A 22,787-nucleotide genomic window follows, 5' to 3' on the forward strand; every position below is an offset into this window, starting at 1 on the left:
ATGGTGGCCTCTAAAGGTGTTAAGACTACAACTCCCATCATCCCTAGGAGCACAGGTAAGGGAGAGACACTGCCTTATATGGAATGGTGGCCTCTAAAGGTGTTAAGACTACAACTCCCATCATCCCTAGGAGCACAGGTAAGCGAGAGACACTGCCTTATATGGAATGGTGGCCTCTAAAGGTGTTAAGACTACAACTCCCATCATCCCTAGGAGCACAGGTAAGGGAGAGACACTGCCTTATATGGAATGGTGGCCTCTAAAGGTGTTAAGACTACAACTCCCATCATCCCTAGGAGCACAGGTAAGCGAGAGACACTGCCTTATATGGAATGGTGGCCTCTAAAGGTGTTAAGACTACAACTCCCATCATCCCTAGGAGCACAGGTAAGGGAGAGACACTGCCTTATATGGGTTGATGGCTTCCAAAGGTGTTAAGACTACAACTCCCATCATCCCTAGGAGTACAGGTAAAAGAGAGACACTGCCCTATGATAGATTGGTGGCCTTCAAAGGTGTTAGACTACAACTCCCATCCTCCCAGGACCGTGGGGGAGACAGTATCCTACCCCTTGAAAAACATAACTAAAGGAAACCAGGATCCCTGTGGAGTGAACAAACCAGGGTGGACAAACCCACTTTCCGCTCTTAACTCAACCTGACGGAGTGATCCGATCAGGGCTGAAAATCAATTGAGGCAATCCTTGAAGAAATATATTGTATTTGGTGGGAAATGCAATTTGAATTAGTCCCTTTTTCGGAGATTTACAAAGGCTCGTGATTCACGTTGATCCAACCGGCCTCCGCGAAAGGAAGGCGTGGAAGAGGGAGAGGAGCAAAATTACAAGCCGAGGGCTGGAGAGATTAAAAAAAAAAAGAGATTCGTGATAGAAAAATAATTAAAATTCCCATCAGCCGAAAGGCTGGCAAGACGCAGGGGCACACACCGGAGGTATTTTCACACAAACAACCTCAGGCTGCAGTGGGGGAAACAACAGCCAGCGTAATCTAGTGCTTAAAGAGCTAGGCCAGAAACCAGGAGACGGTGAGTTCTAGTCCCACCTTAGCCATGAAAGCCAGCTGGGTGACTTTGGGCCAATCACCAGGCGACAGGGAATTCTAGTCCCGCTTTAGCCATGGAAGCCAGCTGGGAGACTTTGGTGACTTTGGACCAATCACCAGGCAACAGTGAGTTCTAGTCCCAACTTAGCCATAAAAGCCAGCTGGGTGACTTTGGGCCAATCACCAGGCGACAAGGACTTCTAGAGTCAATCACCAGACAGGGAATTCTAGTCCCACCATAGCCATGGAAGCCAGCTGGGTGACTTTGGCCCAATCACTAGGTGACAGGGAGTTCTAGTCCCACCTTAGCCATGAAAGGCAGCTGGGTGACTTTGGGCCAATCACCAGGCGACAGTGAATTCTAGTCCCACCTTAGCCATGAAAGCCAGCTGGGTGACTCTGGGCCAATCACCAGGCGACAGTGAATTCTAATCCCACTTTAGCCATGAAAGCCAGCTGGGTGACTTTTGGACCAATCACCAGGCGACAGGGAGTTCTAGTCCCGCCTTATCCATGAAAGCCAGCTGGGTGACTTTGGCCCAATCACCAGGCGACAGGGAGTTCTAGTCCCACCTTAGTCGTGAAAGCTAGCTTTGGGCCAATCACTAGGTGACAGGGAGTTCTAGTCCCACCTTAGCCGTGAAAGGCAGCTGGGTGACTTTAGCCCAGTCCCTCTCTGTCAGCCTAACCCACCCCACAGGGTTGTTGTGGTGGGGAAACTAGGAGTAGGAAGGGGTGTTGGATAGGTTCCTTGCCTGGAGTTACTTGTACAAAAAAAAATAAAGGCGGGATACAGATGAATAAGCCAAGAAACAAATGAAACCCTGCTAATGGGCAGGCATCCAGTGGTGCTCCCCCATGCGAGGGGGGGGGGAGGAATTAAGATCTCCAAAACAGACCCATGGAAGAGGGAGTCCTATCTCTGCAGCCAAAGACCCCAGGGCTTCATTTTTAGAAAGGAATTTCCAGTAACAAAGATAAAAGACACAAAAAAGACTATTTCATCAATTGCTTGGAAGCTGGAATGACCAGGGAAGAAAGCCCCAGCTTTGCTAGGATTGTGTAAATCTATTCTCTTATCTCTGGAGCAGTCTTTCCCAACATTGGGGAATTTATGATGGGTAAGAGTTCAGGTCTGAGAATCCCCCAGCCAGCCTGCTTTGAGAGGGGTGGGCTTCCACTCCCAGAATTCCCCAGCCAGCCTGCTTTAAGAGGGGGGGGGCTTCCACTCCCAGAATCCCCCAGCCAGCCTGCTTTGAAAGGGGGGGGCTTCCACTCCCAGAATCCCCCAGCCAGCCTGCTTTGAGATGGGTGGATTTCCAGTCCCAGAATTCCCCAGCCAGCCTGTTTTAAGATGGGTGATTCTCCACTCCCAGAATCCCCCAGCCAGCCTGCTTTGAGATGGGTGGATTTCCAGTCCCAGAATCCCCCAGCCAGCATGCTTTAAGAGGGGAGGACTTCCACTCCCAGAATCCCCCAGCCAGCACGCTTTAAGAGGGGTGGGCTTCCACTCCCAGAATCCCCCAGCCAGCCTGCTTTAAGAGGGGTGGACCTCCACTCCCAGAATCCCCCAGACAGCCTGTTTTAAGAGGGGTGGGCTTCCACTCCCAGAATCCTCCAACCAGCTTGCTTTCAGAGGGGTGGACTTCCACTCCCAGAAACCCCCAGCCAGCCTGTTTTAACATGGGTGAATCTCCACTCCCAGAATCCCCCAGCCAGCATGCTTTAAGAGGGGTGGACTTCCACTCCCAGAATCCCCCAGCCAGTATGCTTTAAGAGGGGTGGAGGACCACTCCCAGAATCCCCCAGCCAGCATGCTTTAAGAGGGGAGGGCTTCCACTCCCAGAATTCCCCTGCCAGCTTGCTTTAAGAGGGATGAACTTCCACTCATGCTGGCTGGGGAATTCTGGGAGTTGAAGTCCACTCATCGTACCGTCCCGAAGCTTGAAAACCCTGCTCTGGAGAGACAGAAGAATTGCAAAAAGGGAGGCATCGGTGCTGGAAAAATGGCCCAGTGACCCCCCCCCAGCACCCCATAATCCATCGCTCCCCTTCTCAAGCACAGACAGGGGGAGAATTCCAGTCTTCCTGCTTTTCATCTCCTCCACCGTGAAACAAACCCGTCTCTCTCTTGTGTCCCTCTCCTCTTTGTGACCGACAACACATTTTTTCAGCCTGGCAGAATTAATCCATTTATTCCTGCCCGGAGGGTGGGCTGTCATCAGGACGAGGGGTAATTAAGATGAAAATCACCCCTCAATTCCAAATAGAATAACGGAGATAAATGGACGGAAGCAGAGCGGAGAGCCGTGGAAGAGGAGGGGGGGGGGAGAGTGCCGGGTTCGAAAGAGGAACAGGGCACCCCCTGAGGCTGGAGAACCAGTTTGGGGGGTCCCTGTTCTTTGAGTTTCTCCAGCTGAGCCAACGTGGCTGGAGTTCAGATGCTGGCTTCAAGCAGTCCTGGACTTATAACCATTTGTTTAATGACGGTTCGAGGTTACAAAAAGCGACTTAGGACCATTTTCACACTTAACGACCGTCGCAGCATCCCCACGTCACGTGAACAAAATTCAGACGCTTGGAAACTGACTTGTACTTACGACTGTTGCAACGTCCCGGGGGGGTGTCACGTGATCCCCTTTGGCGATCTCCTGACAAGCCAAGTCGGGGGGGGGGGGGGAAGCCGGATTCACTTAACGACCGTGTGACTGACTCCACTACTGCAGTGTTTCACTTAACGACCGTGGCGGGGAAAGTCGTAAAATGGGTCAAGTCTCACTTAACGACTGTCTTGATCAGCAATGGAAATTTTGGGCTCCGTTCGTAAGGGTGAAAACGGTCATCGGTCCCTTTTCCTTAGTGCCCCCCCCCCGTCACTTTGAACGGCCGTTAAATGAACGGTTGTAAGTCGAGGACTGCTGCGTAACAGCTTCTCCGAGGGACGTGTTTTATTCGGAATTTCTGTTCTTCTGTTAGTGGGCTCACAAGAGGGTCAAAAGTGTGTTAAAACTTGCCGGCAGGGAGAGGAAAGAGCTGTACCTGATACACCGTCCTGCCACTTGGAGATACGAACCGGGTGACCGATTGGCGGTCCACCAAGTCCAGAGCCGCGACGACGGAGGTCCCAAAGACGAACCTCAGCCTGGGAAGAGGGGGGAGAAACCAACATTTTAAAGTCGCACTCCTTTTGTTCTGAAGAGGCCATAAAAACCCTGGGGTAGCCTTTCTTCAAAATGCATACAAGAACAACAACAATAAGAACAATGAGGAGGAGGAGGAGGAGGAGGAGGAGGAGGAGGAGGAGGAGGAGGAGGAGGAGAGAAGGAAGAACAGGAGCAGGAGGAGAAGAAGGAAGAAGGAAGAACAGGAGGAGAAGAAGAAGAGGAGGAGGAGAAGGAAGAACAGGAGGAAGAGGAGGAGGAGAAGAAGAAGAAAAGGAGGAGGAGAAGAGAAGGAAGAAGAAGAAGAGGAGGAGGAGAAGAAGAAGGTGGAAGTGGCGAGGAGCAGGAGGAGGAGGAGAAGAAGAAGAAGAAGAGGAGGAGGAGAAGGAGGAGAAAGAAGGAAGAAAGAAAGAAGAGAAGGAGAAGAAGAAGAAGAAGAAGAGGAGGAGAAGAAGAAGGAGGTGGAAGTGGTGAGGAGGAGGAGGAGGAGAAGAAGAAGAAGAGGAGGAGGAGGAGGAGGAGGAGAAGGAGGAGGAGAAAGAAGGAAGAAAGAAAGAAGAGGAGGAGGAGAAGAAGGAAGAGGAGGAGGAGGAGGAGAAGAAGGTGGAAGTGGTGAGGAGGAGGAGGAAGAGGAGGAGGAGGAGGAGAAGAAGAAGAAGAAGAAGAAGAAGAAGAAGAAGAAGAAGAAGAAGGAAGAAGAAGAAGAAGAAGAAGAAGAAGAGAAGAGGAGAAGAGGAAGGAAGAAGAAGAGAAGGAAGAAGAAGGAGGAAGAGGAGAAGAAGAAGGAGAAAGTGGTGAGGAGGAGGAGAAGGAGGAGGAGTGGAAGTGATGAGGAGGAGGAGGAGGAGAAGAAGAGAGATGGAAGGGACCTTGGAGGTCTTCTAGTCCAACCCCCTGCCCAGGCAGGAAACCCTATACCATTTCAAACAAATCGATGGAATACAGGTGAGTCCTCGACTTACAAGGGAGCCCAAATTTTTCATTACTGAGCCAGGCAGTTGTTAAGTGAATCTGGCCCCCTTGTACGACCTTTCTTACCACCATTGTTAAGTGAATCACTGCAAGTTCTTGAGTTAGTAACGTGGTTGTTAAATGAATCCGCCTTCCTCTGAGGACTCAGCTTGTCAGAAGGTCGCAAAAGGGGACCACGTGACATCCCGGGGACATTGCGACTGTCGCAAATGTGAGTCAGTTGCCCAGCGGCCGAATTTTGATCAGGTGACCCTGGGGAACGCTGCAACAGGACAGTGTTAGGATAGTGTATTTTTGTGGTATTTCAATTATATAGGTGAGGGGTAGGCAACCTTGGCTCTTTTATGACTCGTGGACTTCAACTCCCAGAATTCCTGAGCCAGCATGAGGGAAACTTTGGCCCCTTCATGACTTGTGGAGTTCAACTCCCAGAATTCCTGAGCCAGCATGAGGGAAACTTTGGCCCCTTCATGACTGGTGGACTTCAATTCCCAGAATTCCTCAGCCAGCATGGTGGAACTATGGCCCCTTTATGACTCGTGGACTTCAACTCCCAGAATTCCTGAGCCAGCATGAGGGAAACTATGGCCCCTTTATGACTCGTGGACTTCAACTCCCAGAATTCCTGAGCCAGCATGGGGGAACTATGACCCCCCCCTTCATGACTGGTGGACTTCAACTCCCAGAATTCCTGAGCCAGCATGAGGGAAACTTTGGCCCCTTCATGACTCGTGGACTTCAACTTCCAGAATTCCTGAGCCAGCATGGCTCAGTATGGAAACCTCTCCCTTTTCCCTCAGCCTGGCTGGCTCAGGAATTCTGGGAGTTGAAGTCCACCAGTCATAAAAGAGCCAAGGTTGCCTATCCCTGGTATAGGTCTATCTTTTTTACTATTTAATATTCACATTTAATATTTAAATATTTAATGTTGTAAGCTGCCCTGAGTGACTCCATGAGGAGCTTGGGCGGCCGAGACATTTAACAAATAAAAATAAAATAAAAGGATGGCCCAAAAAGAGAAGTTTAAATTTCTATAAATGGAAAACACAGGTAGTCCTCGAGGTAAAACAGTTCATTCAGTGACCCTTTGAAGTTATAACGGAGGTGAAAAAAAAAAAAGGACTTAGGACTGTTTTTCACAGACCATTGCAGCAATGCGATCAAAATTCAGAGGCTCAGCAACTGGCATGTACTTATGACAGTTGTAGCGTCCTGGGGGGGGGTCACTGGATCCCCTTTTATGACCTTCTGACAAGCAAAGTCAATGGAAAAAGCTAGATTCACGTAGCAACTCACTTAACAACCGCAGTGATTCGCTTAACAATGATGGCAAGAGCAGTTGTAAAACAGGGCAAAATTCATTTCATAACTGTCTTGCTTAGTGACTGAAATTTCCGGGCTCCATTGTGGCCGTAACCCGAGAGATAATAAAAAAAATCAGATTAATTTATTTTATCACTGGAGGAATGTTACTCCAGCCTCTTCTCCGGGAATTTAAGGGCTCCCAAATTGGATTAGGAGTGTGGAATGATCCCTTTGCATTTAATAATAATAATAATAAAGTTGGAAGGGACCTTGGAGGTCATCCAGTCCAACCGCCTTGATGGGGGGGAGCTTGAATATAATGGGGTAAAACAAGGTGGAACTGAACCCAAATAATTTACAATAGGAAAGAACAGGGAGGGAATTGGGTTAGAATTCAGTCCTATTTCTAGGGGATGACAATGAGTAACAACTCTGTCCTGGAAACCAATGAGAAAAATGTAGAAATTGGTTTAATTTTCTTTACAGGTTCTGTTTTTTGACTCGGGCAAAGCTAGAGAAGTCGTTTGGCCAGCAAAGGAGTTTAGGAAGATTGCCTGCTTGAAAAAATTACCAGAATTGAGATTTTAGGAGAGGATTCAGCAGCATTCAGCAGAATTGAGAATTCAGAATTGTCTCCTTGAAAAATCCGGTGGAATCAGGAATTTGGGAGAATTCACTGCAATTCAGCTGCATTGAGAATTCAAAATCGCTGGCTTGCAAAGTTGAGCAGAATCGAGAATTGAGAATGAAGTAGAACTGAGCAGAATTCAGAACGGTCTGCTGGAAAAGTTCGGAAGAATTAAGAATTTAGGAAATTCAGAATTCAGCTGACTTTGGAATTCCCCCTGTGAAAAGTTTAGCAGAATCGGGAATTTAGGAGAATTTGCTGGAATTCAGCTGAATTGAGCATTTAGAATCGCTGGCTTGCAAAGTTGAGCAGAACGGAGAATGAAGTAGAATTTTAGCAGAATTCAGAACAGTCTGCTGGAAAAGTTCGGAAGAATTGAGAATTTAGGAAATTCAGAATTCAACTGAGTTTAGAATTCCCTGTAAGGAAAAATTCAGGACTGAAAATTCAGCTGACTTGAGAATTCAGAATAGTCTACTTGAAATATTTGGGCAGAACTGAGAACTTACAGGAGGATTCCATGGAATTCAGCTGACTTGAGAATGCAGAATCGCTGGCTTGTAAAGTTTAGCAGAATTGAGAATTAAGCGGAATTGAGCAGAATTCAGGAGGGTCTGCCTGAAAAGTTCAGAAGAATTGAGAGAGAAGTCAGCTGATAAAGTTCTTTCTGGAGGAAAAAGGACGAGACGCTGATGGGCAAGGGCTGATTTTGCAAAGCCAGGATTTGTTGGCCTCCTGTTTGGGAAGGAGGGATGGGGGGGGGGTGTCTTTACAGAATAACAGAATAATAGTTGGAAGGGACCTTGGAGGTCATCTAGTCCAACCCCCTGCTCAGGCAGGAAACCCTATACCAGTTCGAACAAATGGCTGTCCAGTCTCTTCTTAAAAACCTCTAGTGTTGGAGCATTCACAACTTCTGGAGGCAAGGAGTTCCACTGGTTAATTGTTATCACTGTCAGGAAGTTTCTCCTTAGTTCCAGATTGCTTCTCTCCTTGGTTAGTTTCCATCTGTTGCTTCTTGTCCGGCCTTCAGGCGCCTTGGAAAATAGCTTGACTCCCTCTTCTTTGGGGCAGCCCCTGAGATACCGGAAGGCTGCTATCATGTCCCCCCTTGTCCTTCTCTTCATTAAACTAGACATACCCAATTCTAGCAACCTTTCCTTATATGTTTTAGCCTCCAGTCCCCTAACCGTCTTTGTTGCTCTTCTCTGTCCTCTTTCTAGAGTCTCAACATCTTTTTCACATCGTGGTGACCAAAACTGGATGCCGTATTCCAAGTGTGGCCTTACCAAGGCCTTATAAAGTGGTATTAATTCTTCACATGATCTTGATTCTCTCCCTCTGTTAACGTAGCCTAGCACTGTGTTGGCTTTTTTGGCAGCTGCAGCACACGGCTGGCTCCTATTTAAATGATTGTCCACTAGGACTCCGAGATCCCTCTCACAGTTACTACTATTGAGCAAGATACCCCCTATACTATACCTGTACATTTGGTTTTTCTTGCCTAAATGTAGAACCTTGCTTTTTTCACCACTGAATTTCATTTTGTTAGATAGCACCCAGTGTTCAAGTCTGTCCAGATCCTCCTGTATCCTAAGCCTGTCTTCTGGAGTGTTGGCTGTTCCTGCCAGCGTGGTGTCGTCTGCAAATTTGATGAGTTCCCCATCTATCCCCTCGTCCAGATCGTTGATGAAGATGTTGAAGAGCACTGGGCCCAGAACAGAGCCCTGGGACACCCCACTACACACTTCCCTCCATGTAGATGTGGTTCCATTGAGGACAACACGCTGAATACGGCCAGTCAGCCAGTTATGGATCCATCTGGTGGTGATGCTGTCTAACCCACATTTTTCTATCTTGTCAAGTAGTAGGTTGTGATCTACTTTATCTTTATCTTAAGCCTGTCTTCTGGAGTGTTAGCTGTTCCTGCCAGCTCAGTGTCATCTGCAAATGTGATGAGTCCACAAGTCTCTCTTTGCTTGGGAGGTGCCCATTCTCAAGAAAAGCCCCAGATCGCCTCCATCAATCTTAATCTAGCCCAGTTTTTCCACCGTGGCAATTTTAAGATGTGCGGATTTCAATTCTGGGAGTTCCACCCATCTTAAAATTAAAGCACCGACCTAGCCTTTCCACTGGGGGGGGGGGGGAGGAAGCACAGCAGATTCCACTTTGAGGTTTGATCTTTTTAAATTTCTTTCCAAATCAATTTTCTTTTATTCAAACCAGTTCAGATATAAACTTCAAAACAAAAAATTGCGAGGTTTTGATCTGAATTAAAAAAATAAAAAGCGTAGAATTTTACCAGGAAGGAAACGGGGAGAGGCTGATCACTGCATAAAACTACATTCTCTGCTGTGCACCTTAAAACCCACGTGCGCCTCATACGGTCACCACATCCCTGCTTTGTGGGTGTGTATAGCTCGGAACAAGAAAAAAAAACCCATTCGAAGGGCGAAAGGCGTTTTTGCCGTTACAAACAGCCGCGGACAATAACCGAAACCCTTGCCGTTGAGCACAGCGGGGACTTAAATATGCAAAGGAAAGTTTTGCAACATGAATGAGGCCTAAATGCACAAATGTTGCAGCCCCGTGTGACTTTCACAACCCGGCTCGTCTCTTCTGCAGAAGCCGCAAGGAAGAGCAGCAAAACCGACTTCACAACATAAAAAAAATATAACAATCTGAATTTGGAGCCTTCTATGCACTGGGGGGGGGGGAAGGACTTCCTTTGGCTGGAAACAAAATAACAGAGCTGGAAGGGGCCTTAGAGGTCATCTAGTCCAGGGCTTTTCACCCATGGTACCACTTTTAGGATATGGCAACATCCGAGGACCACCAGTCGCCTAGCAAGGTGTCAAAAACTTGATGACCAAAAAAAAAAAAAAAAAAAAAAAAAGGAAAAAAGTGATAAAGTACAGGTAGTCCTCTACTTACAACAGTTCGCTTAGTGACTGTCCGAAGTTACAATGGCACTGAAAAAAGTACCCCCCGAGCCACAGCCGAGCAAGATACCTGCCTGCCCGCACGGCCGCGCTCTTCCTCCTGTCCGAGGTTTTCATTGTTGTGAGCATTTCTGTTGAGGATTGGGAGCAGGGGTGGGGTGGGGGGTGTTTGGTTTTTATTCCCCCCGTCTGCTGGGTGGTTGCAGCAGGTTTTGGCCACTTCACATGACCCTGGGACACTGCGACCGTCATAAATATGAATCGGTTGCCAAGCATCTGAGTGTAAATCACAAGACCTTGGAGAGGCTGCAACATTCCAGCTGATCGGCACTTACTTCTTCAGGGTTCAGCAGAAGCGCCAGGATCAGCGCTGAGCTCCAGCTTCCGCTGAGCCCTGACAGCCCCGAAGAACCGCCAATCAGCTGGAAAGCGGCACTGATCCTGGCGCTTCCGCTGAGCCCCGACAGCCATGCAGCTCCAGCCGTCTCTCGCTCAGGCTTGTGCGGTGCTGCCACTGGTTCAGCTCATTCCCCTCCCCCGCTACCATTTTTCTGGGATGGTCGCGTACCACCTGCCAGGTGCCAATGGACCACAGGTGGTACCCGTACCACTGGTTGAACAGCCCTGATCTAGTCCAACCCCCTGCTCAGGCAGGAAACCCTATACCATTTCAGAAAACGGCTGTCCTGTCTCTTCTTAAATCTCAGATCTCAGCTGCAAAAGGGAATCACAGGATCCCAGGGACACTGTGACCGCCATAAATATGAGTCGGTTGCCAAGCGTCTGAATCTTTATCACTGCAGGGCTGATCGTAAAGTTGGAGTGACCATTAATGGAGAAAGTCTGATCCCTAAGCCAACGCCGCCGCCCCCTTCCCGCCTCATTCCTGCAAAATGGGATAATAATTATGATATATTTGCAGGGTCCATATTGTTAATTGGGATCCTGGGAGGCAGCAGCAGGCTGTGAGAAATTCTATGGTGGTCGCCACGACACAAAAAAAAAAAAAATGCCGAGACTTCGGAAAGAGTGCAGAGAAGAGCAACAAAGACGATTAAGGGACTGGAGGCTAAATCGTACGAAGGACGGTCGTGGCAACTGGATATGTCTAGTCTAGGGAACAGAAGGACCAAGGGTGATGTGATAGAACCTTCTGGTCCAGTGGTTCTCAACCTTTTTAATGCCGCGACCCCCCCCAACCGGTCGTAAGTCGAGGACTACTCAACCGGTCGTAAGTCGAGGACTACTCAACGGGTGCAGCCCCGTTTGCAGAATGGGACTTTGGGCGGGCTCAGCAGGGCAGAGACAGCCTGGACAATTCCGATTGGCTTTTGAAAGCCAATAGAATTAGACTCTATTCAAGAGAGCCTATTCTATTGTCTTTCAAAAGCCAATAGAATAAAAGGGAGTAGCACAGCTAAGGAAAAGGGGGGAAAAAATGGCGGACTGCGTTGTTTGGCGACCCCCGTGAAATGGTCGTTCGACCCCAAATGGGGTCCCGACCCACAGGTGGAGAACCACTGTTCTAGTAGGTCACAGAGAATTATAGAACGACAAGGCTGGGAGGGACCTACTGCACTTTTTCAGAATAGATGGAGTTCTAAGGCTGAGATGCCTCTAAGGCACAGGATCTCAAGCTTGGCCATGTTCAGATGGGTGGACCAACTCCCAGAATCCCCTGTCAGACATGCTTTAAGAGGAGTGGACTTCAACTCCCAGAATTCCCTAGCCAGAATGCTTTAAGAGGAGTGGATTTCCACTCCCAGAATTCCCAGCATGCTTTAAGATGAATGGACTTCAATTCCCAGAATTCCCCAGCCAGCATGCTTTAAGATGGGTGGACTTCAATTCCCAGAATTCCCCAGCCAGCCATGCTTTAAACAGGGTGGACTTCAACTCCCAGAATCCCCCAGCCAGGGTCTCTGAGCTTGAGCTGGCAGCCCTCATTCCAAAGCAAAAAGCTGGTGAATTAAAACAAAAACAGGGAAAGTACTCACGCCAGAAGGAGCTCATCCGAAACTGCAAAAAAAGGGAGAGGAATAAATCAATATTAATTTCCAAACAAGGTGTCAGCCCAATACAGTAGGGGTTCCAACTTGGCCCTTTGATGACTTGTGGACTTCAACTCCCAGAATTCCTCAGCCAGGATGCTTTAAGACAGGGGTCTTCCAGCTTGGCCCTTTTCTCACTTGTGGACTTCAACTCCCAGAATTCCTCAGCCAGGATGCTTTAAGACAGGGGTCTTCCAACTTGGCCCTTTGATGACTTGTGGACTTCAACTCCCAGAATTCCCTGAGGGCTAGATTCGAATAGCCTAAATCAGGGGTAGGCAATCTTGGCTCTTTTATGACTCGTGGACTTCAAATCCCAGAATTCCTGAGCCAGCCATGCTGAGGGGAAAGGGAGAGGTTTCCAAGTTGAGCCATGCTGGCTCAGGAATTCTGGGAGTTGAAGTCCACCAGTTATGAAGGGGCCATAGTTCCCCCATGCTGGCTGAGGAATTCTGGGAGTTGAAGTCCAAAAGTCATGAAGGGGTCATAGTTCCCCCATGCTGGCTGAGGAATTCTGGGAGTTGAAGTCCACGAGTCATGAAGGGGCCATAGTTCCCTCATGCTGGCTCAGGAATTCTGGGAGTTGAAGTCCACGAGTCATAAAAGAGCCAAGGTTGCCTACCCCTGGCCTAAATATATCCCGGAGTGAGTTGGCAGGCAATCTACAAATCACACTGACAGAATGAGGGAAGCGTCCATGAAAAAAAAAATCATTTTCTTATGAGTAGAAAGAGCAACACTTTGTTCCTGAAAGCTATTTGAGCGTCCTCGGGGATTTGGCCACATTACTTGGCACTTGAGGATGCTAACTCCTGGCAGGCCGGCCGATGAAAAAAAATCCCAGCTGTATGGGGAGAAAGGATGTCGGATTCCAGTGTCCTAAGATTACCTGGAGGAATTTTGCTGGGTTTATTTTAGCATTTTTAGCCTCAAGAAGGGGGCTGGCAGACCTGCTGGCCTGCAAAGTGTCAAAATGGACGAGAACCTGCTGCACACATTTCAGAAGCAATGGCGTTTTTAAGGGTGAGATGCCTATAAGGCAGCGTTTCTCCTTGAGCAGTTTAAGATGGGTGGACTTCAACTCCCAGAATTCCTCAGCCAGCATACTTAGAAGATGGGCTAACTTCGAGTCCCAGGATTCCCCAGGCAGCACGCTTTAAGATGGGTGGGTTTCAATTCCCAGAAAGCCCCAGCTAGCTTGTTGAAGTCCACCCCTCTTAAAGCAGGCTGGTTGGGGAATTCTGGGAGTGGAAGCCCTCTTAAAGCAGGCTGGCTGGGGAATTCTGGGAGTGGAAGTCCACCCCTCTTAAAGCAGGCTGGCTGGGGAATTCTGGGAGTGGAAGTCCACCCATCTTAAAGCATGCTGGCTGAGTAATTCTGGAAGTGGAAGTCCAACCCTCTTAAAACAGGCTGGCTGGGGGATTCTGGGAATGGAAGTTCTCCCATCTTAAAGCAGGCTGGCTGGGGAATTCTGGGAGTGGAAGTCCACCCACCTTAAACCATTTTATGACTTTTCTTGCCACTGTTGTTAAAATGAATCATTGTCATTGTTAAGTTAGTCATACAATTGTTGAGTGAATCTGGCTTCCCAATTGACTTTGCTTATGAGAAGGTTGCAAAAGGGGATCACATGAACCTGGGACACTGCGACCGTCATAAGTATGAAGCAGTTGCCAGCATCCAAAGTCTGATCATGTGACCACGGGGATGCTGAAATGGCCGTAAGTGTGAAAAACGGCCCTAAATTCACTTTTTTTCACTGCCGTTGTACCTCTGAATGGTCACTGAACGTACTATTGTAAGTTAAGGACTTGCTTGTAGTTTGATTTCAGCTTGTTAAATAATTTTAATAATAAACTTTCTACCTCAACAGGAAATTAATAAGTATACATGGTCTCTGAGATGATCCCAACTGAGACCGGAACTTGCCACTAAGCGAGACGATAAAGTGAGTCATGCAACCATTTTAGACCGTTTTTTTCTCACAGTTGTTAAATCAGTGGTTCTCCACCTGTGGGTCGGGACCCCGTTTGGGGTCGAACGACCATTTCACGGGGGTCGCCAAACAACGCAGTCTGCCATTTTTTCCCCCCTTTCCTTAGCTGTGCTACTCCCTTGAAAGCCAATAGAATAGACTCTCTTCCATAAAGTCTAATTCTATTGGCTTTCAAAAGCCAATAGGAATTGTCCAGGCTGTCTCTGCCCTGCTGAGCCCGCCAAAAGTCCCATTCTGCAAACGGTGCTGCACCAGTTGAGTAGTCCTCGACTTACGACCGGTTGAGTAGTCCTCGACTTACGACCGGTCGGGGGTCGCGGCATTAAAAAGGTTGAGAACCACTGTGTTAAATAAATGACCCGGCGTTCATTAAGTGAATCGCAGGGTCGTTAAACAAATCTGGTTTCCCCTGTTGATTTTGGTCGTCGGAATCGGCTGAGGGGGGGTCTCAAATGGCGAAGACGTGATGCTAGGACCCGCGTGATATCACATCATAATGCATCCCGTTGCCAATGCGTGTACAATTTAATTGTGCGATCATGGGGACGGTCATAAATGCGAGGAACGGCCGTAACTTCGGAGCAGAACATCTTATGCTGTGGTTTATCAAATCGGCTTTCTAATGATAAAGGGCACAATAATTTTTCCTTGTCCGTTGAAAGCAGCTGACAGCCGAGAGAGGGGAAAAAAAATCACTTGTGCCAAAGTGACCTCTTTATACGGAATAATTCCAGTAGAATGGCACTCTCTGCTGGTCATTAGAAAGGATCCCTTGCAGATCTATTTTTGCAGCCAATTTTTAACGAGAGTGCAGCATCAGTGGTCCTCCACTTACAACGGTTCATTTAGTGACCAAAGTTAAAACGGCGCTTAAAAAAAGTGACTGATAACTGTTTTTTTTTACACTTAGGACTGTTGCGGCATCTCCGTGGTCGGGGGACCAAAATTCGGACGCTCGGCAACCAGCTCATATTTAGAACGGTTGCAGCGTCCCAGGGGGAGCGGGGGTCACCTGATCCCCATTTTGGGACCTGCTAACAAGCCAAGTCAAAGGGGGAAGCCAGATTCACTTAACAACTGTGTGACTCACTTAACAACCAGAGGGATTCGCTTAAGAACAGTGGCAAGAAAGGTTGCGAAAGAGAGGGAAAAAAAATTCACTTAGCCGCTGTCTTGGTGAGCGACGGAAATTTTGAGCTCCATTGCGGTCGTACGTCGAGGACTAACTGTGGAGAGTCAGTCCATCACTTACTCTGGGAAGTTTCGCGGAACGATTTCTGGATTTCTTGAAGCAATTCTTCAGCGATGAGTGGTAAGGAAGGGTCCATCTTGAGAGCCAGGATGTGGGTCCTCTTTCCCCTAGCAGGGGAGGAAAAGAAAAGCGTAGGATTGCAAGGAAGAAATAAAAAAAATATTTATTTTAATTGACCAAGCGATACACAGAGAGAGAGAGACAGACAGACAGAGCCAGGATCCCTCACCACTTCTTCATCCTTAAGGAATCTCATGGTTTAGTTATTTACTTATTTGATCTAGATCCTGCTTTTATAATTTTTATAAAAAACTCAAGGCAATGAACACGTCTACTATTCCTTCCTCCTATTTTCCCCACAACAACAATCCTGTGAGGTGGGTCAGGCTGAGAGAGAGTGAATGGCAGGATAAAAATTCCCAGTCTCCTCATGATTGGCTCAAAGTCACCCAGCCGGCTTTCATGCCTAAGGCGGGACTAGAACTCACCGTCTCCTGGTGATTGGCCCAAAGTCACCCAGCCGACTTTCATGCCTAAGGCGGGACTAGAACTCACCGTCTCCTGGTGATTGGCCCAAAGTCACCCAGCTGGCTTTCATGCCTAAGGCGGGACTAGAACTCACAGTCTCCTAGTGATTGGCCCAAAGTCACCCAGCCGGTTTTCATGCCTAAGGCGGGACTAGAACTCACAGTCTCCTAGTGATTGGCCCAAAGTCACCCAGCTGGCTTTCATGCCTAAGGCGGGACTAGAACTCACAGTCTCCTAGTGATTGGCCCAAAGTCACCCAGCAGGCTTTCATGCCTAAGGTGGGACTAGAACTCACCGTCTCCTGGTGATTGGCCCAAAGTCAATCAACTGGCTTTCATGCCTGAGGTGGGACTAGAACTCACCGTCTCCTGGTGATTGGCCCAAAGTCACCCAGCCGACTTTCATGCCTAAGGCGGGACTAGAACTCACCGTCTCCCGGTTTCAAGCTCGGTGCCTTAACCACTAGACCAGTGGTTCTCAACCTTTTTAATGCCGCGACCCCACAACCGGTCGTAAGTCAAGGACTACTCAACCGGTCGTAAGTCGAGGACTACTCCACTGGTGCAGCACCGTTTGCAGAATGGGACTTTTGGCGGGCTCAGCAGGGCAGAGACAGCCTGGACAATTCCTATTGGCTTTTGAAAGCCTATAGAATTAGACTCTATTCAAGAGAGTCTATTCTATTGGCTTTCAAAAGCCAGTAGAATAAAAGGGAGTAGCACAGCTAAGGAAAAGGGGGAAAAAATGGCGGACTGCGTTGTTTGGCGACCCCCGTGAAATGGTCGTTCGACCCCAAATGGGGTCCCGACCCACAGGTGGAGAACCGCTGGTCTAGACCAAACTGCCTCTCATATTTTTCCTTTTCCATGAAAAGGCTTTTCAATCACCCTCCAAGCGCTTATAGCATCTCTGGAACACCCAATCCGGCCCTTGTTCAGTAAAGGTCATTCTTTTTTTTTTAACGTTGCCAAAGACCAGATGTTTTTAATAATATTAAGAATAAGAATAAGAATTCCTCAGTCTCTTGAACCAGACATGACCCATGTCTATCAATTCTGCCTTCTCATTAGCCGTGTAAGATTAAAAAAAAAAGGGAGGAAGATGCAACTTAAGGAGTCCAGACCAGCAGGTTTTTCTCCATAATAAGAGGGAGGAGAGTTGAAACCAATTTCAATTGCAGCCTAAACGCAGATGTCTCTCTTTTTTTTTTTGTCGCTTTCGTCACCCCTTTTGCTGTCCAAGAGGTGGCTGAGGAATTTTCAAAAGCTGATGTGAATCACCTACTAAATATTTACACGCGGGTGGTTGTTAAGAGCTTAATCAGGAGGAGGCGATTTAGAAATAGAAGAAAATCCAGAGACCAGCCACCCTAATGATAGATTTGTAAAAATTGATTTTTTTTAATTACCATATTTAGCTAAAATGAAGACAGCCCTGCATTTATGGCAATCTTTGTTCCCCTGCAAATAAAGATTAAAAAGCAAAAAATTTGCCTGCCTGTTTCCAGTTGGGACAGGAAACCCCAATTAACCCTCCCATTTTATTAAGCAAGGGAGAGAGAAGGCTCAACTTTATATATGAGCAACAAAGATGATTAGAGGACTGGAGGCTAAAATATATAAGGAATGGTTGCTAGAATTGGGTGTGTCTAGTTTAACGAAGAGAAGGACAAGGGGGGACATGATAGCAGTATTCCAATATCTCAGGGGCTGCCCCAAAGAAGAGGGAGTCAAGCTATTTTCCAAGGTGCCGGAAGGCAGGACAAGAAGCAACGGGTGGAAACTAACCGAAGAGAGAAGCAACCTAGAACTAAGGAGAAACTTCTTGACAGTGAGAACAATTAACCAGTGGAACTCCTTGCCTCCAGAAGCAGTGAATGCTCCAACACTGGAAGTTTTTAAGAAGAGACTGGACAGCCATTTGTCCGAAATGGTGTAGGGTTTCCTGCCTGAGCAGGGGGTTGGACTAGATGACCTCCAAGGTCCCTTCCAACTTTACTACTATTACTATATTGTGCAATTGTGTTTAGCTAGGCAGGTGGTGAAACAGTGTGAAGCTGTGAAGAGTTCCTAGGATGCCTCTGAAGGTAGACACACCTGAAAAGGTATTTGCGTCCACCCACACGAGTCTGGGTGAGCCTCGTCAAAAGGGGTTAATTTTCTCGTCTTGCGAAGGCCTCCAGTTGGGGCCAGCCATTAAATGGTTGTTTTCTGGGATGGCTCTGTGAAGAAAGAAGCAGAAAATTGGAACTCAGAAGGAAGTATTGACATTTATCCAGAATGTTTGTATTGCCTGTTTGTATTAGTAGCTGCACACACACACACACACACACACACACACACACACACACACACACACACACACACACCATTCATAATCACACTGAGTCTCTTCCACCTACCTTCGGTAAAGTTTCTCCAAGGCTGATTTTTGCTCTATTCATTGCACCAAAGCTTTGCATGCACAACTTCCAGCAAATTCCAAGGGGGAGGGAACCAGCCCCCCTCAGGCAATTTGCAATTCATATGCCCTGACTGAGGAAGTAGCAGGAAACAGATCTCCAAAACTCAGCCCTGAATATCTTGCACTGGTGAACTCAGATTGGGAGTCTTAGGGCTCACTAGGTGCATTTTAAGAAAAAAAAATTAATAGCCTGGCTTGCATACTGGCTAACAGGTCATGGGTCGGCAACATGCGGCTCCGGAGCTGCATGTGGCTCTTTGAACCTTCTCCTGCGGCTTCCAGCCTCCTCCGCCATTTGCAGAGAGACAGAGAGAGACACTTGTGCTTCCCTTCTCTCTCTCTCTCTTTCTTTCTCTCTCTCTCTCTCTGTGTGTGCACGCGCGCGCATAAAAAAGAGAGTGGCCTCACGCTGTTCTCAGACAAGCTGACAAGCTTATTGGGTGGGGCTCCTGCCTTTGCTGCATCTCAGCAGGAAGCAGCATCTCTCTCTCTCTCTCTCTCTCTCTCTCTCTCTCTCTCTCTCTCTCTCTCTCACACACACACACACACACACACACACACACACACACACACACACACACACACTGAGTGGGGGAAGAGGACTGGCAGACCAAGAGCAGGAGAGATCCAGCCCAATAAGAATGTGTGTCAGCTTGTCGGACAACAGCATGAAGCCAGCTTGTCAGGTGACCAAAAGGTCAGGGAGAGGGGGGGGGAGAGAGAGAGGGAGGGAGGGAGGGAGAAAGAAAGAAAGAGAGAGGGAGAGAGAGAGAGAGAGAGAGAGAGAGAGAGAGAACTCATGCACAGCAGACTCTATTTCTTTTTAATTAAACTCTTCAATCAAGCTCTTCCCCCTCGCGCGTGCGCACGGTTTGCCGCTCCCAGTGTTTTTTTTTCTCTGGGAAACGGGTCCAAGTGGCTCTTTGAGTGTTTAAACCCCTGGGCTAACCTCAATTGGACATTACAAACCTGGATGCGCTGAATTAAGAGCTAAGGCAGGAAACAACCCTTGAAAATGGGCAGCCAGTGGTTATGTACTGAGACAAACCACGGCTGTGAAGAATTTTGGGGAGGAATGTGCAAACCTGACTGGAAGCTCAAAGTGACATCCAACATTCGAAAGTGATTGGCACAGAATATTGGAGGCTATACATTTCTTTTCCACCTAACAAATTTTTTTGCCCTGACTTTTAGAACTTTATGGGTTGGAAGCACCCCTTTTGGGAGCAGGGATCTTTTTTTGCTTGCCTCCATTAGTGTCTTCTTCTTCTTCTTTTTTGGCTTAACAGTTCTAAAGCAGTGGTTCTCAACCTTTTTAATGCCGCGACCCCACAACCGGTCGTAAGTCAAGGACTACTCAACCAGTCGTAAGTCGGGGACTACTCCACTGGTGCAGCACCGTTTGCAGAATGGGACTTTTGGTGGGCTTAGCAGGGCAGAGACAGCCTGGACAATTCCTATTGGCTTTTGAAAGCCAATAGAACTAGACTCTATTCAAGAGAATCTATTCCATTGGCTTTCAAAAGCCAATAGAATAAAAGGGAGTAGCACAGCTAAGGAAAAGGGGGAAAAAATGGCGGACTGCGTTGTTTGGCGACCGTAAAATGGTCGTTCAACCCCAAATGGGGTCCCGACCCACAGGTTGAGAACCACTGGTCTAAAGCTTGTTTACCAAGTCTCCCTGATCAGATCAATTTTAATCTTGTGCCAGTAAGTGTGTCATTCACACACTTGCGACACAAAGCGGGATTGTGGAAAGTCAGTCCCCCCTTCCCCCAGAGAAGGAAATATTAAAAACGGCAAAAAAATATATTTTCTCCAAAGGTCTTAAAGAAGCAGGAAAGCATGCCCAGTTTTTCTTAATAGTCCCAAGTCTCTCTCCCCGCAAGCAGAAACCAGCTGTGTAGAAATGCAGATGTAAATCCAGGGAGCTAGAAGATTAGGACGACAAAGACCTAAAATCTGCATACCCCACTTGGGACAGGACATGGTAGGATTAACTCACAAAGACCAAAGGGCACACCCAAACTCAGGTCAGAATACATGACACAGGAAATAGCCTCAAAACAGGAACAGGAAATAACTCCAAACAAAAGGCTCCAGAGGGTATAAAAACCTACTTCCTACATGTGCTCAGTCCTTTTTTCTCTCCTTTTGCTGCCACAGCCATCTTTCTGTCTGGCTCCCCTCTCCAATAAACTACAACCTTCTTCCCAAAGCAGTTGTGTTTATTCCCAGCTTGGATGAACCAGGATGAAGACTTTTCTTCCAACGGAAGGAAGGAAGGAAGGAAGGAAGGAAGGAAGGAAGGAAGGAAGGAAGGAAGGAAGGAAGGAAGGAAGGAGAGTGAGGGGAAGGAAAGAAGGAAAGTGTAAGGGAGGGAAGGATGGAAATAAATGAGAAAGGAAGGGAGGGATGAAAGAAGGAAGGAAGGAAAAAAGGAAGAAAACTGAGAAAGTGAAGTGAAGGAAGTAGAAAATATGAAAACGGGAAAGTGGAAGGAGGGAGGGAGGGAAGAAGGAACAAGGAAGCAAGAAAGGAAATAAGAAACAAAGAGGAGAAGAATGGGAGAGAGGGAAGGAGGGAGGAAGGAAATGGGAGGGGAAGAAAATGGGAAGAAAACAAAGAGAATATAAGAAACACACCGTCATATCTCCTCATCAAACTCATTCCTATGATTTTAGTAAAGGATCAGATATCACCTGCCTCCCTCTCTCTCATCATCATCGATCATCTATTGCAGTGATGGCGAACCTTTTAGAGACCGAGTGCCCAAACCGCAACCCAAAACCCACTTATTTATCGCAAAGTGCCAGGGCCGCATCAGTATTGTGGTACCCTGGGGCGGGGCAGGGAGGCGCCTCTGAGTGCCGCTTCTGGCACACAAAATCTGGGGGCGCAAAAATGGGCCACCGTGCTGCAAGGCGCAAAAACAGCCGCCGCTGCACCACGGGGTGCAGATACAAGGCGCTGCACCACGCAAGAACGGGGCAGGGCTAGTGAGTATCACGCAGGCACTAGCCCCACCCCATTTGCAGTGTGTGCGTGCTTGCGGCCCCGTGCGCGCATGCACGCGTGTAAAATGCTTCCCCCTCCCTTTTCTTCCACTCCACCAATTGACAATGGTTGGTGACCCTCTGCTCTACCACCTCTACTCAAGCTTGCTAGTCGGCTGCTTTGCCTCCTTTGTGCTGGGCGGGGCTCCTGCTCCAGGTGGCGGTGGTGGCCTGATGGACCTGCTATTGGTGGCGGTGGCACGCGTGCCAAAAGAGAGGGCTCTGAATGCCGCCTCTGGCACGCGTGCCATAGGTTCTCCACCACTGATCTATTGCTATAATTTCTGTAGCTGCCCATCTTTAGCCAAATGACTCTGTTCAGTTGTTTCTCCTTCTTCTTTTCTTTTTCTTTCTTTTTCTCTTCTTTCATTCTTTCTTTCATTCTTCCTACTTCCCTCTTCTTCCTTCTTTCCTTTTCTCTTCCTTCCTTCTTTCCTTCTTCTTTCATCCTTCCTACCTCTCTCTTCTCTTCTTTCTTTCTTTCTTTTTCTCTTCTTTCATTCTTTCTTTCATTCTTCCTACCTCCCTCTTCTCTCTTTCTTTCTTTCCCTTCCTTCCTTCTTTCTCTTTCTTTCATTCTTCCAACCTCCCTCTTCTTCCTTCCTTCCTTCCTTCCTTCCTTCCTTCCTTCCTTCCTTCCTTCCTTCTTTCTTTCATCCTTCCTACCTCTCTTCTCTTTCTTCCTTTTCTCTTCTTTCTTTTTCTCTTCTTTCATTCTTTCTTTCATTCTTCCTACCTCCGTCCTCTCTTTCTTTCCCTTCCTTCCTTCCATCTTTCTCTTTCATTCTTCCAACCTCCCTCTTCTTCCTTCCTTCCTTCCTTCCTTTTCTCTTCCTTCCTTCCTTCTTTCTTCTTTCATCCCTCCTACCTCTCTTCTTTCTTCCTTTTCTCTTCTTTCTTTCTTTTTCTCTTCTTTCATTCTTTCTTTCATTCTTCCTACCTCCCTCTTCTCTTTCTTTCCCTTCCTTCCTTCTTTCTTTCATTCTTCCCTCCCTCTTCTTCCTTCTTTCCTTCCTTTTCTCTTCCTTCCTTCTTTTTCTTCTTTCATCCTTCCTACCTCTCTCTTCTCTTCCTTTTCTCTTCTTTCTTTCTTTCTTTCTTTCTTTCTTTCTCTTTCCCTCTTCTTTCATTCTTTCTTTCATTCTTCCTACCTCCCGCTTCTCTCTTTCTTTCTTTCCCTTCCTTCCTTCTTTATTTCTCTTTCCTTCTTTCAACCTCCCTCTTCTTCCTTCCTTCCTTTCTTCATTTTCTCTTCCTTCTTTCTTTTCCTTTCTTTCTTTCTCCCTCTTTCCTTCCTCCCTCCTTCCCTCCCAAGTGATGGTGGGTGGGGGGAAATTCATTAAGGAAAGCAAGAATAACACACAACGCCTG

General features: G+C 47.6%; 1 protein-coding gene across 5 annotated transcripts in view; it reads right to left on the bottom strand.

Moving 5' to 3' along the window:
• The window catches only part of ZSWIM7 (zinc finger SWIM-type containing 7), a 39,663-nt gene that overhangs the window by 13,792 nt on the left and 3,084 nt on the right, over positions 1–22,787 (bottom strand). For 3 of the 5 annotated variants that reach the window (XM_039366953.1, XM_039366954.1, XM_039366952.1), the window contains exons 2-5: positions 17,994–18,118; positions 15,370–15,476; positions 12,068–12,089; positions 4,102–4,204 (exon numbers count right to left, since the gene is read on the bottom strand). In XM_039366953.1, the coding sequence (XP_039222887.1) occupies positions 4,102–4,204; positions 12,068–12,089; positions 15,370–15,445 (201 nt within the window). In that variant the 5' untranslated portion in view covers positions 15,446–15,476; positions 17,994–18,118. The remainder of the gene's footprint in view (positions 1–4,101; positions 4,205–12,067; positions 12,090–15,369; positions 15,477–17,993; positions 18,119–22,787) is intronic. The other 2 variants (XM_039366956.1, XM_039366955.1) reach the window with 1 other exon arrangement.

This window comes from Crotalus tigris, unplaced genomic scaffold (genome assembly GCF_016545835.1).
Source record: "Crotalus tigris isolate CLP2741 ecotype Arizona unplaced genomic scaffold, ASM1654583v1 scf7180000020497.760770, whole genome shotgun sequence".
In the NCBI taxonomy this organism is placed as follows: domain Eukaryota; kingdom Metazoa; phylum Chordata; class Lepidosauria; order Squamata; family Viperidae; genus Crotalus; species Crotalus tigris.